The 14,095-nt window shown below is 36.5% G+C and overlaps 1 protein-coding gene across 4 annotated transcripts in view; it reads left to right on the forward strand.

The window, feature by feature from the left end:
• The window catches only part of SULF2 (sulfatase 2), a 78,113-nt gene that overhangs the window by 32,278 nt on the left and 31,740 nt on the right, over positions 1-14,095 (forward strand). For all 4 annotated transcript variants that reach the window (XM_015647398.3, XM_015647399.3, XM_015647401.3 and 1 more), the window contains 4 exons: positions 2,803-2,954; positions 6,271-6,440; positions 10,742-10,892; positions 12,810-12,985. In XM_015647398.3, the coding sequence (XP_015502884.1) occupies positions 2,803-2,954; positions 6,271-6,440; positions 10,742-10,892; positions 12,810-12,985 (649 nt within the window). The remainder of the gene's footprint in view (positions 1-2,802; positions 2,955-6,270; positions 6,441-10,741; positions 10,893-12,809; positions 12,986-14,095) is intronic.

Here is a 14,095-nt window from a genome sequence, read left to right on the forward strand (position 1 = left end):
GGTTTTTTGCAAGTACAAAATGATCATAAGGTGAAAATGAAATCCTCATTCTTGTAGTTAAATGAGATGTTTTTATACAAATTTAAATGGAAATTTCCATAATTGGTGCCTGGCATTCATTTCTGTTCTCCAGTTAAAGTCTGGAGTTATCCACTATGAAGGATGTCAGCAGTAATAAGGTATTTTTTACCTTTTTTTTTTCCTTCCCTCACCTGCCCAGTAGTAAAGATTCAGCATTAAGCTGGATGAACTTCTGCTTAGAGTAAAAAATTATTAGAAAAGTAATTTAAAGAAGTCTAACAATCTACTGCTGGGGAGGTTTTTGGGTTTTATATGTGAATGAGGAAGAAATCTTGTGTGTGGAAAGAGGAGGAAAATCTAGATGTTAAGATTCTTCTGTGTTCGTGGTTTAAAAAAGAGGAGTGATGCCCATGTAAGTTTTTATTAAAATGTCTCACTGTTGTGCTTTTGACATTAGGAAATGTTTTATGGCAAATCTGAATTGTCAGGATTGGCTGCTAAGGCATCTGAGCAGACCAAACGGCGCTGGTGAGGTGTGTTTAAGGCAGGGTGCTCAGCTGTGCCACCAGCAAGCACTGCTGCTGTTTCTTCTGCTGCCTGCTGCAGGAAATCATGCTCTTGTGATACACTGAGACATCATGTCCTGAATTGTAATAAAGACATAAAGATTGCCATTTCTACATTTTTTTCCTTTTAACTTTCAAAGGGTGCCTGAGAAGGATATTCAGAAAGATATTTATACCTTAGGTTCTAGATGTGTTTAAACTTTTGTTAGCTGTCATAGGCATTAGTGAAAGGGACTTTGGTCACAGTTCCCTTGGGAATTTGCTTATCGGAGAAGCAAGACTTGGCTCACTATAAACATTCTTTGGTTTGATTCTTTGTTGACCATTTTGAGGTATTTGGTTTGAGTATTTTTATTTGGCTTCATCTGCTCCCCTCCAGCCAGTTCCCCTGATTTGGTAAATAGATCTTGGCACTGATCCTTGACCACAGCTGAGGAATGTGCAGTGCAAATTCAGGAGGAAGAACAAAGGTGTCACTAAGATTACTGTGCTTTGCCTTTGTCCTGCTACATATCAGGCTAGTCCCCTGACATAACAACCTATAGGTTCTTCTAACTGCAGTGGTTACGAGTCACTGTACAACATGGTTTTTAACAAACATTATGTTTCATTAATTAAATGGTATTTTTTATTCCTGTTACAGAGAAGAGCTGCCCATGTAAAGGCTTTTGTCTTTAGAAATACTCTGTGTCCCTCTGATAATGGTGGATGGAGCATGTGACAGCACACAGTGCTGTCAGTGTGCTCTAAGGTAGAGAAGAATTCGCGGTCAGTGTGCAGTAGACTAAAATGGGTGTGTGTATACACTCCTGTGTTTCTCCTCTTTGTCTGCTTGGTGAAGTACCTCAATGAATTCATCATTTCAAGGACTGTTGCAGACATGCAAAAGAAATAATAAAAAGTACTCAGAACCCTGCCTTCCTTAGCGCCTTGAAACTGATGGAACTAAAGGGATCTGATAACAAAATGTAGTCTTAAGCCCCTCTGCATCGTTGAAAATACTACTAAGATTGAGGCACTCACTGTATGTTTTATGCAACCCATTAGATTTCCTGCAGTAACCAGTAGTTATACTAATGCCATATATTCTAATTCTTAGAGTAGTGTCATATTTTGCGTTGTCACAAAAGGTGCTGACTTGGGACCATTTTTTCGATCATTTTGAAGGGGGCTTCAGCACTTGGGAATTACTGATTTTTGGAAAATCTGGGCAGTTATTTTGATACCTAAAGAGCATTGATATTTCTTGAAAAAATCTTACCCACTGAACCAAATTTAATGCTAAATGATATTTTATTTTATCTCAGAACCCCCATATTTCTGCAGTAAATCCATTCATTTCACTAGGTTTATTCCACTGTACACTGCCAGTCTAACAGTATATTTGGCCATGATGTGAATGCGAAATGTAGTTGACCTTTGGGCTAACTGGTTGTTCCATGCAATGCTGAGAGTACTTCCTCATTTGCTTTCCTCCGATTGTCTCTCAGGGGACAAAAAGTATTAAAAGTAATTTTTACTATATATGCATCAGAAAAAAGGACAGAAGTGTTCCCTCTCTTTACCTGCTCCATCCCTATACTAAGGGATCTGGCAAATGTTCACCTTTGAGCTGGGGAAAGCTGGTGTCAGATACAGGTATAAAATATTTTTGAGAGATAAACAAATCTTTATATGTGATTAACATTCATGCTCAAAACCCAAGTTACTTATATGGAAGATTGGCTGTTGAAATAGGTCAGAAAAGCAGTGCTCTAAATACATTTTCAAAATACCTAATGCACAGCATTCATGTTTAAATGTAGAGTGTTAATATCTTAAAACATGAGTTTTAATTTCACACTCTTGGTGGTAAGTGCAATTTCATGGGGCACTAATAGATGGATAGATGCAGCTCAGCAGCATGAAAGATACGCAAAGATATGAAAGAGTCTGGGAGGAAGAATATGTGATCTGACTCCAAATTTATCAGGCACTGAAAAAGAAAGTAGAATGGTAGTCATGGTGCAGTTTCTGCTGTACATAGGCTATAAATTAAAATATCTGCATTATGGAGGTATAAATAACTTAAGACTCAGAACTTTTTTCTTATCTTAGATCTGTTGTAATGGAGAGAAGAAAATTATTGTAAGAAAAAACAGAAAGGAAGGAATCTATTTAGCTTTTGTGTTTCTATTATGCTTTCTTACTATGCTTCTGCTTTCTCTACTCCTAGCTTTCTTTGGAAAGTACCTTAATGAATACAATGGCTCTTATGTACCTCCTGGTTGGAAAGAATGGGTTGGATTACTTAAAAATTCTCGATTTTACAACTACACGCTTTGTAGAAATGGAGTGAAGGAGAAGCATGGATATGACTACTCCAGGGTAGGTCCTGTTGATTTATTTCTATTAACATTTGGACGTGACCACAAGAAAGCTGCACTTTATGGTATCAGCCCTTTTTGTACTTGAAAGCTGCTATGTGTAACATTATCCACAACCAGTAACCAAGGAGTGTTGGGAACGTTGTTACCTTCCATTCTGGGAGGGTTATGTTACCGAAAACATTGTTAATAACAGTGGAAACAAGTACAATGTTCTGAGACTGTTTTAAATGTTAGAAGCTGAAGACGTGAAAGTACACTTAAATTCTTCATGTTAATTATTTCTGTGCTTTGTACAACAATTATTGTGGCAGTGGAGTTAGATAAGCATTAATGAGATAGGAATCTATTTCCTTCCAGCTACACCCACCCTTTTAGTTTAAGGAACTTCTTTCACAGCCATGATATTATGGACTATTCACAGAATCCTGGTAAAATTTATGGTAATTCTGAATGAGTGGAGAATTTAACTATTATGTTTGTATTTCTATGCATACAAATGCATATGTTTTTTAATATCCTTTCAAGGATGTTATATCCTGACCAAACATACAAAAATACTTCATAGCCAGTGTTAAATGCAGTTTGTTTTTTTTTTTTCTCATCTAACACGTTACAGCTCAATATCTATTTGCAGTCAGGTATATGCTTATTTCAGCTAAAAGTGTTCCTTTCCCAAGGAACCAACTTTAGTGAAATCCTAAAGTAGGCAGAAGTGACTCTGAAGTATCATGGTAACTAAACCTATCCATAAACTGCTCTAGTTTTAGTGTATAACTAAGGAAGTTGACTCACTCTGGAGTGATTTGTAACGTGTCTTTGTTTAACACGTGCTTTGTTCGCTTTCTCTTATTGATCGCAAATCCTGCCTTCCTGTTTGTTTCATTAGCATAGTGTTCACAGCCAGTTTCTCCTTTAAAATGTTGATGTCTGGGATTTCCACTTTCCTTTGCCCTATTTGACTTCTAGAATTGAATGTACTTTGTCCTGAGAGATAAAACCTCACAGTCTTCTAGGCTTACCTTTTCCATCACCAGCTGCTAATGGAAATGAACAAACTAGTGTACAGAATTATTTGTCTTATTTTCCTTCTGATCTTTGAAGAATGACAGAGGTAATCTTTACAGCTGTGTACTGAAATGTTATGATGGAAATATATGTTGTGTGGAACGGTGTCAGTCAAGTGATTTCATAAGCACTGTTCTCCATCTCCATTGTACCAAGGAACTAAAAGTGGGCTTTATGTTCCAATACCTTCAGCTCTGTTTTGTGTATGCAAGACTTGAAAATGTTTGTTTTCACTTGTTTTAGGTTTTCTTATGGAGTTCGGTAATAAATAAAAAATAAGAATGAGGAAAATAGAAACTTTTTATAATCTTTATATTCTTGCATAATTAACAGCTACAGTAAAAACAGTGTGTAGAACAACAGCACTGGTTAACACTGGAATTCAAATGAGCAAACAGAAGCTGAAATGGAAGATTCTTTCTCTTTCTTTACTGGTATTTTTGTTGCTGGAAATGTGATTTTTCCATCTGTGACCAAAATGATCAGATTTTTTTTTGTTTTTTTTTCCAGTCCTATCTATTTAACATAGTTCATGTTAATTATATGCCAGTGGAAAACTGGGGGGAAAAAAAACACTCATTATTATGTCCTCTAACTGCTAAACTCCTCTGAAAATTATTTCAGATTTTCTTACAGGATATATTCTACTTTGATTTTTCTTTATCAGTTTCTGTCAACATTTTTTAGATTAATTTTAACTTTGTACAGCTACAACCTCTACAATATGAACCTTTAAAAAACCTTCAAGAATTCAGTTCAGTTAAATGTTTCTGGTTGGTCTCCTGGCCTGATACATGCTGGGTTTGCAGTGATTTTCACTTTGACCATGTGGAAACATGTATCTTTAAAATGAAATTGGAAAACTATACTCTTCTAATGGCTGAATCAAAGATGAGTTGCACACTTAAAGTGATTGACCAGCTTAAAGAAGCAGCATGATGAAGATTAATGGCAGTGCATTTTTGAGAGCACTTACATATTCTCTCTCAACTATGAATATTGTCTCACGCACTGAAAGCATGTTCAGAAGTCAATTTTGCTTTGGTACATTTTCCTTTCCCATGTGTACTTTTATGAGTGACAGTCCTTCATTTAATCCCTATTTAGAGTGAAAATGCCATCCCAGTAATAATCATATTATGGCAGTTTTGTAACAGTCATGCCTTGTGTTGGGAACAGTGTGTAAAATTATAAAAGGATTCTTTGCCAGCCTTGTTCTGGGATAGAAAAGAAATAACTTGGGGGAAGTAAATATAGTCCATTGAAAAGGCTTCCTTTGAATGACAAGCTGACTTCTCAGACCAAAGACACTGACAGAGGTGAAGAGGAGCAAGTGTCTTAACCGTGGACAGAAAGCTGTACTCAAAAGGAGATGCAATCCAGTCTGTACCACACCTTGTACTCGTTGGCTTGACCAGAGGCAGATGTTATGTCCGATTTTACATTCTGCTGTAACATGACAGTTATTTGGGTTTTTTTTTAAGGTGTAGTTTCATATCCTACTCCTTTTTGAGGGGCACTTATATTCGTAGCCTTTCCTGGAAAGCATCTAAGGGAGAGCATAGCTTGTCATTAAAAATCCTGTCTTCAGTGCCTATAGCTCTTGCAGATATCATAAGAATGATAATGATGCTTCTTAGAAAATATAGAGATAGTCCAACTCTTCTGCAGGAAGTTTTCTAAATTTTCAACAATGTGTGTGGTAGAGCTATATCTCTGTCAGATTGTCACTGTAATATTGAATGAAGTCTTTGGTTCAGTTTGCCCACCATCTTCTCATGTTAGTGATTTCTGGTTCAGAAGAAGGTAAAAAAAACCAAAAAACATTGAGCCATTCGGATTTTCAAATTATTTATATAATGTAAGATTGGACTATACACCTTGAAGATATTGACACTGATATTTATTTTTTTTAATTCAGACCTGGTCATTGTATTTAGTATTGTGTTTTTATAATGTAGTTACCCACTTTAGGAAGAAAGGGTACTGTTTGATCTCCTTTAGTGCCATTTGGTTCTGGGAAAAAGCTAGAAGCTGTTGGTTTTTGTATTTCTAGCCAGTGAAGAAATAATTATTTGGTTCTAGTTTTTTTAATTTTTAGCATCTGTAACTTAATTCTTCTTTGTACCATTCTAAGTGAAGTAGCTTCTTTTTTCCTATTTCTTATGATGCCTCAGTCCTCTCTTTCCTATTGCCCTCCAGTTTGAAATTCCTTTTCAAGTGTCTCATTATACTTTTGCTTCTTGCAGGATTATCTGACTGATCTGATTACCAATGACAGTATTACCTTCTTTAGAATATCAAAGAAGATGTATCCTCACAGGCCTGTACTGATGGTTATAAGCCATGCTGCTCCTCATGGTCCTGAAGATTCAGCCCCTCAGTACTCACAACTCTTTCCTAATGCCTCAGAACACATGTAAGGAAAAACCAAAATTTTGATTGATTTTCAGGTTCTGGAATATGGAAGTTCTGGGTACCTTAGGGGGAACAATGTTTTCTTTATATTACTCTTAGCATAACGTTGTCACAAATATATAAGAAGAGTTTCCAGTTTTGTTTTTTTTTTGGTACCTCTTCAGACTAGTACAAGTGTCTTGAGAATGGCTGCTGCATCCAGAACTCAGAATTGTAGCTCATTGAGATAAATGGGAAGATTCATGTCAAATTCATTGGAAGTTGTTGAAGCCTGTTTGGGAAGTAAAGCACCTTTTATTCTGAGTATGGTGATCAAAATCTCATTCTTGGGCTATAATCTCTTCAGGGGAAGAAACTCTATCTCCCTGTCCTTACTTATAAAACTATAGTATGCAATATGTATTACTCCTGTTTCATATATGGAAAGAATGGAAATACAGGCCTGCAGCACAAGGCTGTTTCTGAATGAGGTATGTCTGTACATTGCCCAGTACAATGTCTTGAATAGCTCTGGAAAGCAGTATCACCTGGTTCCTGGAGGAACATGTTCATAAGCTCCCATGTTGAGATGTTGCTTGTTTATAGCACAGAAACATTTTGCATGTTCAGCTTTTAATGCTACATTGCAGGTGTCTCCTTACATGGAGATAAAATGAATGCTTCTCCCAAATCATCTCTTGATGCAACTGAAAACATTCCTACAGTTTTCTAATTACTGGCTTCATGCCTTCCTTGATGTTCAATATCTGTAACTTTCTTCCTATGTGCTGCCTCCTCCCCTCCCTTTTTAAGGGGAATTCTGTTTTACTTTGGACTTGTAGAGGAGCTGGGAACTAGTGGAAATAATTGTCACTTGGTGCCCAAAGCTCCTCAGGCCTAGCTCAAAGCCCAGTAAAAGCCATTTGTGCCTTTTTTGGTTTTATTTAAAATAGAGTCTGAGAGGAAAAGCTTCTTTTGTTGTATTGTCTGGTTACCGTGTAACTTAGAATTATATATTTTATTATTTTCTGCTGTGCCCAAGAGATTCTGTGGCACAGATACACAGCAATGAGGTGTTTCTGGTTTGCTTGCTATCTTATGCTCTTTCATTTTCATTGAAATGAAAATTGCAGAAATGCCCAGTGAGGAACTTCTCATGGCTTATATCCAATACTGACTTTAGTTTTATTAGATTCCTTTGGAAGGCATTTGGATCTTGGAAATGATTATCATGCAACATTGTGTAGCAATTTACTTCCTAGCTGAATGAAAAAGAGTAGAATGATTGAAGCAATGAAAAATACAGACTATATACATCTATTTTTCTTTTGCTCTTTATTTTCTTTCAAAATTTTATTGTTCACACAAATTAGGTTCATCTTCCTAATTGTAAAGTACTTCCAATTTTTTTTTTCTTTTTTAATTTTAAGTGGCTTTTCTTACAGTGATAACAATTACACAGGAAGTATCACTTTGTGAAAAAAGGAATTTTGTTTGAAAAAAAAGAAATTTATCCTGGTAGATTAAGGAACCATGTTTTTCTTTTGGATATGAACATAAAATAGGATTTTATGTATATCTCATGTATTTTGTGAACTTGACAGTTGTCTCCTAAACAATTTTTCCAACACTGCATAATTACAATAATAATGATAATAATAGTAATCTGACAGAGTTTTCATTGGCCTGGGTTTAAGAGTAAATGTAAAAATGCAGAACATGTACATACAGTGAGGGAATTATGCAAATTAGTTCTCAACTTTCCATTTTCCCCTTTGTTCCCAAATTCCAGGACAGATGAATCTGTCAATGATAAAGGGTTGCAGGCAGTTCTTACAGTTTCATTGTCATGTGGATATTGTAAGGAAGGATCAGAATGCAGGTGGAACAGTTACAAATTGCCCTAAAGCAGTGAGCAATACCCTGAACAAAGTCTCTGCCTAGTCCCCAAAGCAGAAGGCAGTACCCCATGTGGTACAACCCTGGTCCACCTTTTCCTGTGGCAGTGTTTGTGAAGTCTGTCAGTGAATTCTGTGGAAAAGCCATGGGAAAGTGGGATGGTAGTGCTTGGCATTGACTGATGTCCACACTGCATCATGTAGCATTGCTAGCAATAGCTAAAAGCCAGTGGTATGGATTTTAGTTGGGGTGCTGCCTTGTTTCCGAGCTCTGGTATGTATGTACCTCTGTGGCTAATTTATGGTGCTGCTCTCTTGATTCTGTACTATGTTCTGCTGGTTTGACCATTCTGCCCTGTACTGCAGACTCTAGAGCTCCTCTCCTTGTGCATCTGCAGTCTTGTCTTGTTTGAAAATTATTCACAGAGCAAATCCCTCAGCTACGTGGTTTTCCTTTATTGTTGCCTATGTTATGAGCTGTAGAGAATGTGGCAGCTGGGCAGTTTAACAGTGATTAGAAGTGTTACTTCAATAGAGGGTACGTTTTACCATCCATCTTTTTCAAGATCAAATGCAACCTGTCTGGGGCTTCCCTTATGGGTACATTCAAAGAAGTTGTCTCAGCTAGCTTCTAGGAATGTTAATTTTTTTATGTAACAGACAAATCTGTTAAGGATTAAGGGGTTACACTTGTAGTAATCAAAAGAAAATTGTGGGCTTGGTAGGATTAAATAGGGAGGTTTCAAATCAGACAGGAAGGCACGAAGTAAGCAGAAAAGGAGTTTGCAAAGCATTTTTGATTCATTCTGAGCATCACATAGCAACAGTTTCCATAACTGTCAGCATTTTCAAAGAAGCAATGTCACTATTTCAACCACAATAACATCCTGAAATTCAAGAGACTGTTAACAATACAGAGGGAATAAGCACCACAGCCCTTTCCTCCCTGTATGAAGAAGACTTCCCTCTCCACCTATGCACATTTTTCAGATAGCATCTAACAGAGGCTTTCAGCATAAAGTATTTCACTGCCAGATTATTAGTTTATTATTTATATTAGATCTCATAGGAATTTCATATTCAAAGATGCATTAGATATGCAGTATTTTGATGAGAAGTTTCAACTTACGTTATTTTTTAGCTTAATAACTTACCTTGCTGCTCTGTTGCCTGTACAAAACCAAAAGTAGAAGTGTCCCAAATAGGAATTTATCAGGAAATTCTGTGCTGCTAAGAGGAAAGTAAATGAGTATTCGATACTTTTTCCTGTGTTTCTGTGTCACTCTCTTGGCTTGCACATTTGCATAGACTGAATTTATTGTTTTGAATCAAAAAAAGAAGCCTAAACAAATTACCTAGGAAAAGTAATTTTTAATGTTTTAGACTCTGCACATAATGTGTTTGAGCCATGATGTGAAGAAATTGTAAAATGGTGGTCTTCAACCTGAAGTAATAAGGAATAAATATAGTATGGAAGAATAATATTTCTTGCAAATGTAAGCTATAATAATAGCTTTTAGTGAGTTGATGATGCAGAGAGTTGACATCATGATGGTAAAATAAATCTTTTATTTAGGTTCAGCTAAACTAAAGTAATATAATTATGCATAGAAAAGTGTTTGCTGGGACTTCCAACCATGTGAAACTATGGACAGTGTTTTTCCTCATCACTTTAATGATGTCCCAGGACCATGAGAACTTGGACGGACAGTGAGATTCTAGGGGGACACTGAACCAGGTTCTTGGGATTTTGCAGGGACTTCAAGCAAAGGATTTGGTGTCTGGAATGAGTCTTCAAAATGCAACCCTATTTCCTCCTCCCACTTTTCCTCACAGGTCTTTAAAATCCAGCTGTGTCTCCACTTCTGCTGCTCACATGCAATTGGATACCAGTAGGCAGAGTGCCTGTGCTCCTCCAGTACATAAATGTGAAAATGTTCAAGTAACCAGTTGTGCTGAACTCCAAAAAGCTGTTAAAAGAACATAGTAGAACCTATAATTTCTCTAGTTATTTTTAAACAACTTGCACGAGATGTAGTAGTTGGTGCTAATGCGAGCAGAGTGAAAACAAAGCAATTGCATGAGTAGGAGCTCTGTAATACATGCCTCATCCTGAAGATACTGATGGAGTTAAGACTTCTGAGGCTAAGTCTCTTGGCTTTGAAATGTACACTTGTTAGTCTGTAATCACTGGAAAGATAAGGTGTGTTTATTGTTTTCATAGATTTTATTCCCACCAAATGCTTTTCATCTTTTCCCATGTTCCATAACATGGAAGTAGAAGATACTTCAAAAGTAATCTTAATATTTTCTTGTGCACCTCAGATAGTACTTCCTATAGTGTTGATCAAATGGAAATTAATATTCATTACTATGACTTTTTTCTACTTGGCTAAAACATTATGGTTTTCTCTCTGTTCCTTAGTACTCCCAGTTATAATTATGCTCCAAACCCAGACAAGCACTGGATAATGAGGTATACCGGTCCCATGAAACCTATACACATGGAGTTCACTAACATGCTACAGAGAAAGCGCCTTCAAACACTCATGTCTGTGGATGACTCTATGGAGATGGTAAGATTAATAGTCACTTCTGTTTTGTTTTTTGGCCAAACAGGTGCTTGTGTCTTAAGATCCACATTCTCCTTTAGATGAAGGTAAGAGAGAAAGAAGGAGGGGGAGGACTGCATAAGTTTTTTAATAGTGTGTTAATCCTCTCACCTCTGATCATTTTGTCTCTTTATTCAATGTCTAAGTTTCCTCATCTCCTAAAGACAGGTTACCCGAGTTAGGTGTGTGAACAAGCTGATCTGTTGTCACAGAACCTCTAAAGGGGAAGGGAAAGGGATTGCCTGAGAAACTGCACATCATAAATCCTAAAAAATATATCCTCTGATGAAGTCATCCAACAGCCTGTTAGAAATAACTACTAAATGTGTATCTATTTTGATCCTGTAACACTGAGCTCTGAGAGAAGGAAATGACTGCAGTAAAAAGTGATGATACAAGGGTTCTAACTGGAATGACCCCAGGCTAAACCCATCCCAGGAGATTGAGTACTGGAAGTAAATAAATACGTAGATTGGTACTTTTAAAATTGTCTGCATCATGTAACAATGAGATTTCTTAATGCAAACTATGTGTCTTCAACAAAATGTCTGGATTCACTAAAAGCTATGCTGAAAAAGAATGGTTTTGCAGATTTAAAGGTGTTGCAGTTTTCTGCTTATCTCCTGGCATTCTTATTCAAAAAAAGTAGAACATAAAATTAGAGGAGTTCTCTAGGGCAAAAAAGAAATTATCTAGATGGCATTGCATAAGCTTGTTACTAATATCTTATAATTACTGATTCAGGCAAATATGATCTCTGCTTCATGTTAATGAAGCTGTTTAGATGGATCAGATACCAGCATCAGGGGAAATTGGTGATTTTACTACACAGTTTGGATTTTCTGCTCAGTAAAAGTGTTTCACTCTGGGTGATTCACTGCAGGCAAAATCAGTTAGGTTGGTTTTTAGTTCTAATTACCAAGTTAGCCCAATCTTTTTTTTTGCTGAATTATATGTGTTATAAGTTTTTCATAATTAAAAAGAAAAAAACAAGAAAAAAACCTCACACACTCAAAATAAGCAAAAGAAAAAAAAAAAACCCAATGCAAAAAAACCCAACAGAAAACCCCCAAAATCAAAACAAAAAAGTCCAAACCAGCAAACAGAAAAAAAACCTGAAAAAAGAACCAAAAATAAACTCCCAAACCAGCATAATAACAGTGTTTCAACTGTGCTGATGTTTTTCACCTGTTTGAGGCACTGCTTTGGTGGCATCTCACCACCTTCCCACCTTTCTCAGGTGAAAATGTCACATAAAAATTGATCTTTGATGTTCAAGTTGGTACATTTCACACAGTTTCTTATGTAAATCTGCAGAAGCATTCACATTTAAAATCTCCTTGTAATTCTCCATAGTGAGAGAGTATGACTGAGCAATTTTTACCTTGAAGATACTTTGCAAACATTCTGCATAACAGGGAGTCATTTGTCTGAAGGCAAGGCTGTTGAGTGCTGCCTGAATATGTGTGAGATTCAAAGGGCTATCATTTTATTGAAACTGCTTGCTTTCAATAAGAAAAAGATAAAATTGGAGAGAAAACTTCAAAATGACACCTTGAAACTTTTAACTCTGTTACTGTATGTATTTAGTAGTATCTTGACAACTCTCATGGAAAATGTTGAACTCAAACATTTTTGAAATGGCATGCTAATGCGTTTTACCGTAAAACGAAACTTTATTTTGTAATAGCCACAATATTCAGTTAGTAAAATGAAGATGTGATTATGTATTATTCAGAGTGGTTCATTGTTATAACTCAGTGCCATACTTAGCTGTTGTTATTTGTGTGTTACACAGAGGTAGAAAGTGATATCCAGCAATGCACATGTGGAGCTACTCATTGGAATAATTTTTAATATTTTATTTTCCTTTTTTTTCAGATTTACAATATGTTGACTGAAACAGGAGAACTGGAAAATACATATCTAATATACACAGCAGACCATGGTTATCATATTGGGCAGTTTGGGCTGGTGAAAGGGAAGTCCATGCCATATGAGTTTGATATCAGAGTTCCTTTCTACATCCGAGGACCAAATGTGGAGGCTGGGTCCTTGTAAGTTCTTTGCTTTTGTGTGTGTTGTGACCTGGAAACTTCCCATTCACATCTCTAGTCATATTGATATGGCAGCCAAATGGAGGCACAAAGTTCTGCCCCTCCTGCTTATCTTTGGTAGAAAAATATGTCTCAGATTATTTCAGATAGCAAATATTTGTACTTGGGTAATGATTTTGGACAGAGTGCCACAAATTGCTGCCTAATATTTAGATCAGTGTGCATGTTTTAGCATAATTAACGCACACAGTCTTCCAGACATGATTTTTTCCTTACCGCAGAGGAATAGATGTAGTGTGTAATATGATAGCAAATAATTATTAAAAACATCTCATTCCATGTGCTGGTTAAATTCACTGCTTCTCATTATCTGTAGCCAGAAAAATGTTAAATTCTGTAGATTTTGCACTGTGTTTCTGATTTATTTTCAGCAGTTGTGCATGTGAAAAAAACAATATTCTCTAAACAGCAGACAGGGAATCCTCACTAATTGGGATTGAACATATTACCTCAGCACTGAAAGAGTTTTGTCTGCAGCAGCCCAGAATTTCAAATGAGCTGGAATAGCCTTCTAAAAACCTGCTCTCTTTCCCTCTGACTGCAGTTTTTGGCCTTCCTGGAGAGCCAGTGCTAACATGGCCCAAGTGACCGAGCTAGTGCTTCTGCAACATATAAGGCTAGAGACCAGCCACATTGTGTCTGCTGTAGACCAAGGATCCTTACATCCAGATAGCCGTAAAAGCTCTGAAACCTTCCCACTAAATTTTATTTTTCAAAGACTTCTGAAGATGAAAACATGTTTCTGTTAGAATTTAAATAGTCAGCCTGACAGAGTCTTGCAGAACAGAGCCTGTCAGTAGTGCAAATAGGAAGAATAGGATAAAACACCTTGGAGAAGGAATATATCAGATGATAAATGGATCTTCCCTCTCAGCCTGATTTTCTTTAAATGGTAGAACTTCAGTCATCCATGTTTTGTGTGAACTTTGTTTTTACTGCAGAATAATTCCCATTATTCCCTTTTGGTACCAGGGAAATTTTGATAGCAATCACCATAGCAAGTCATTACTAACCTCTTATTCCTGTTATCAAATATGCTACATCATAATT

The sequence above is a fragment of the Parus major genome, chromosome 20, assembly GCF_001522545.3.
Source record: "Parus major isolate Abel chromosome 20, Parus_major1.1, whole genome shotgun sequence".
NCBI lineage: Eukaryota > Metazoa > Chordata > Aves > Passeriformes > Paridae > Parus > Parus major.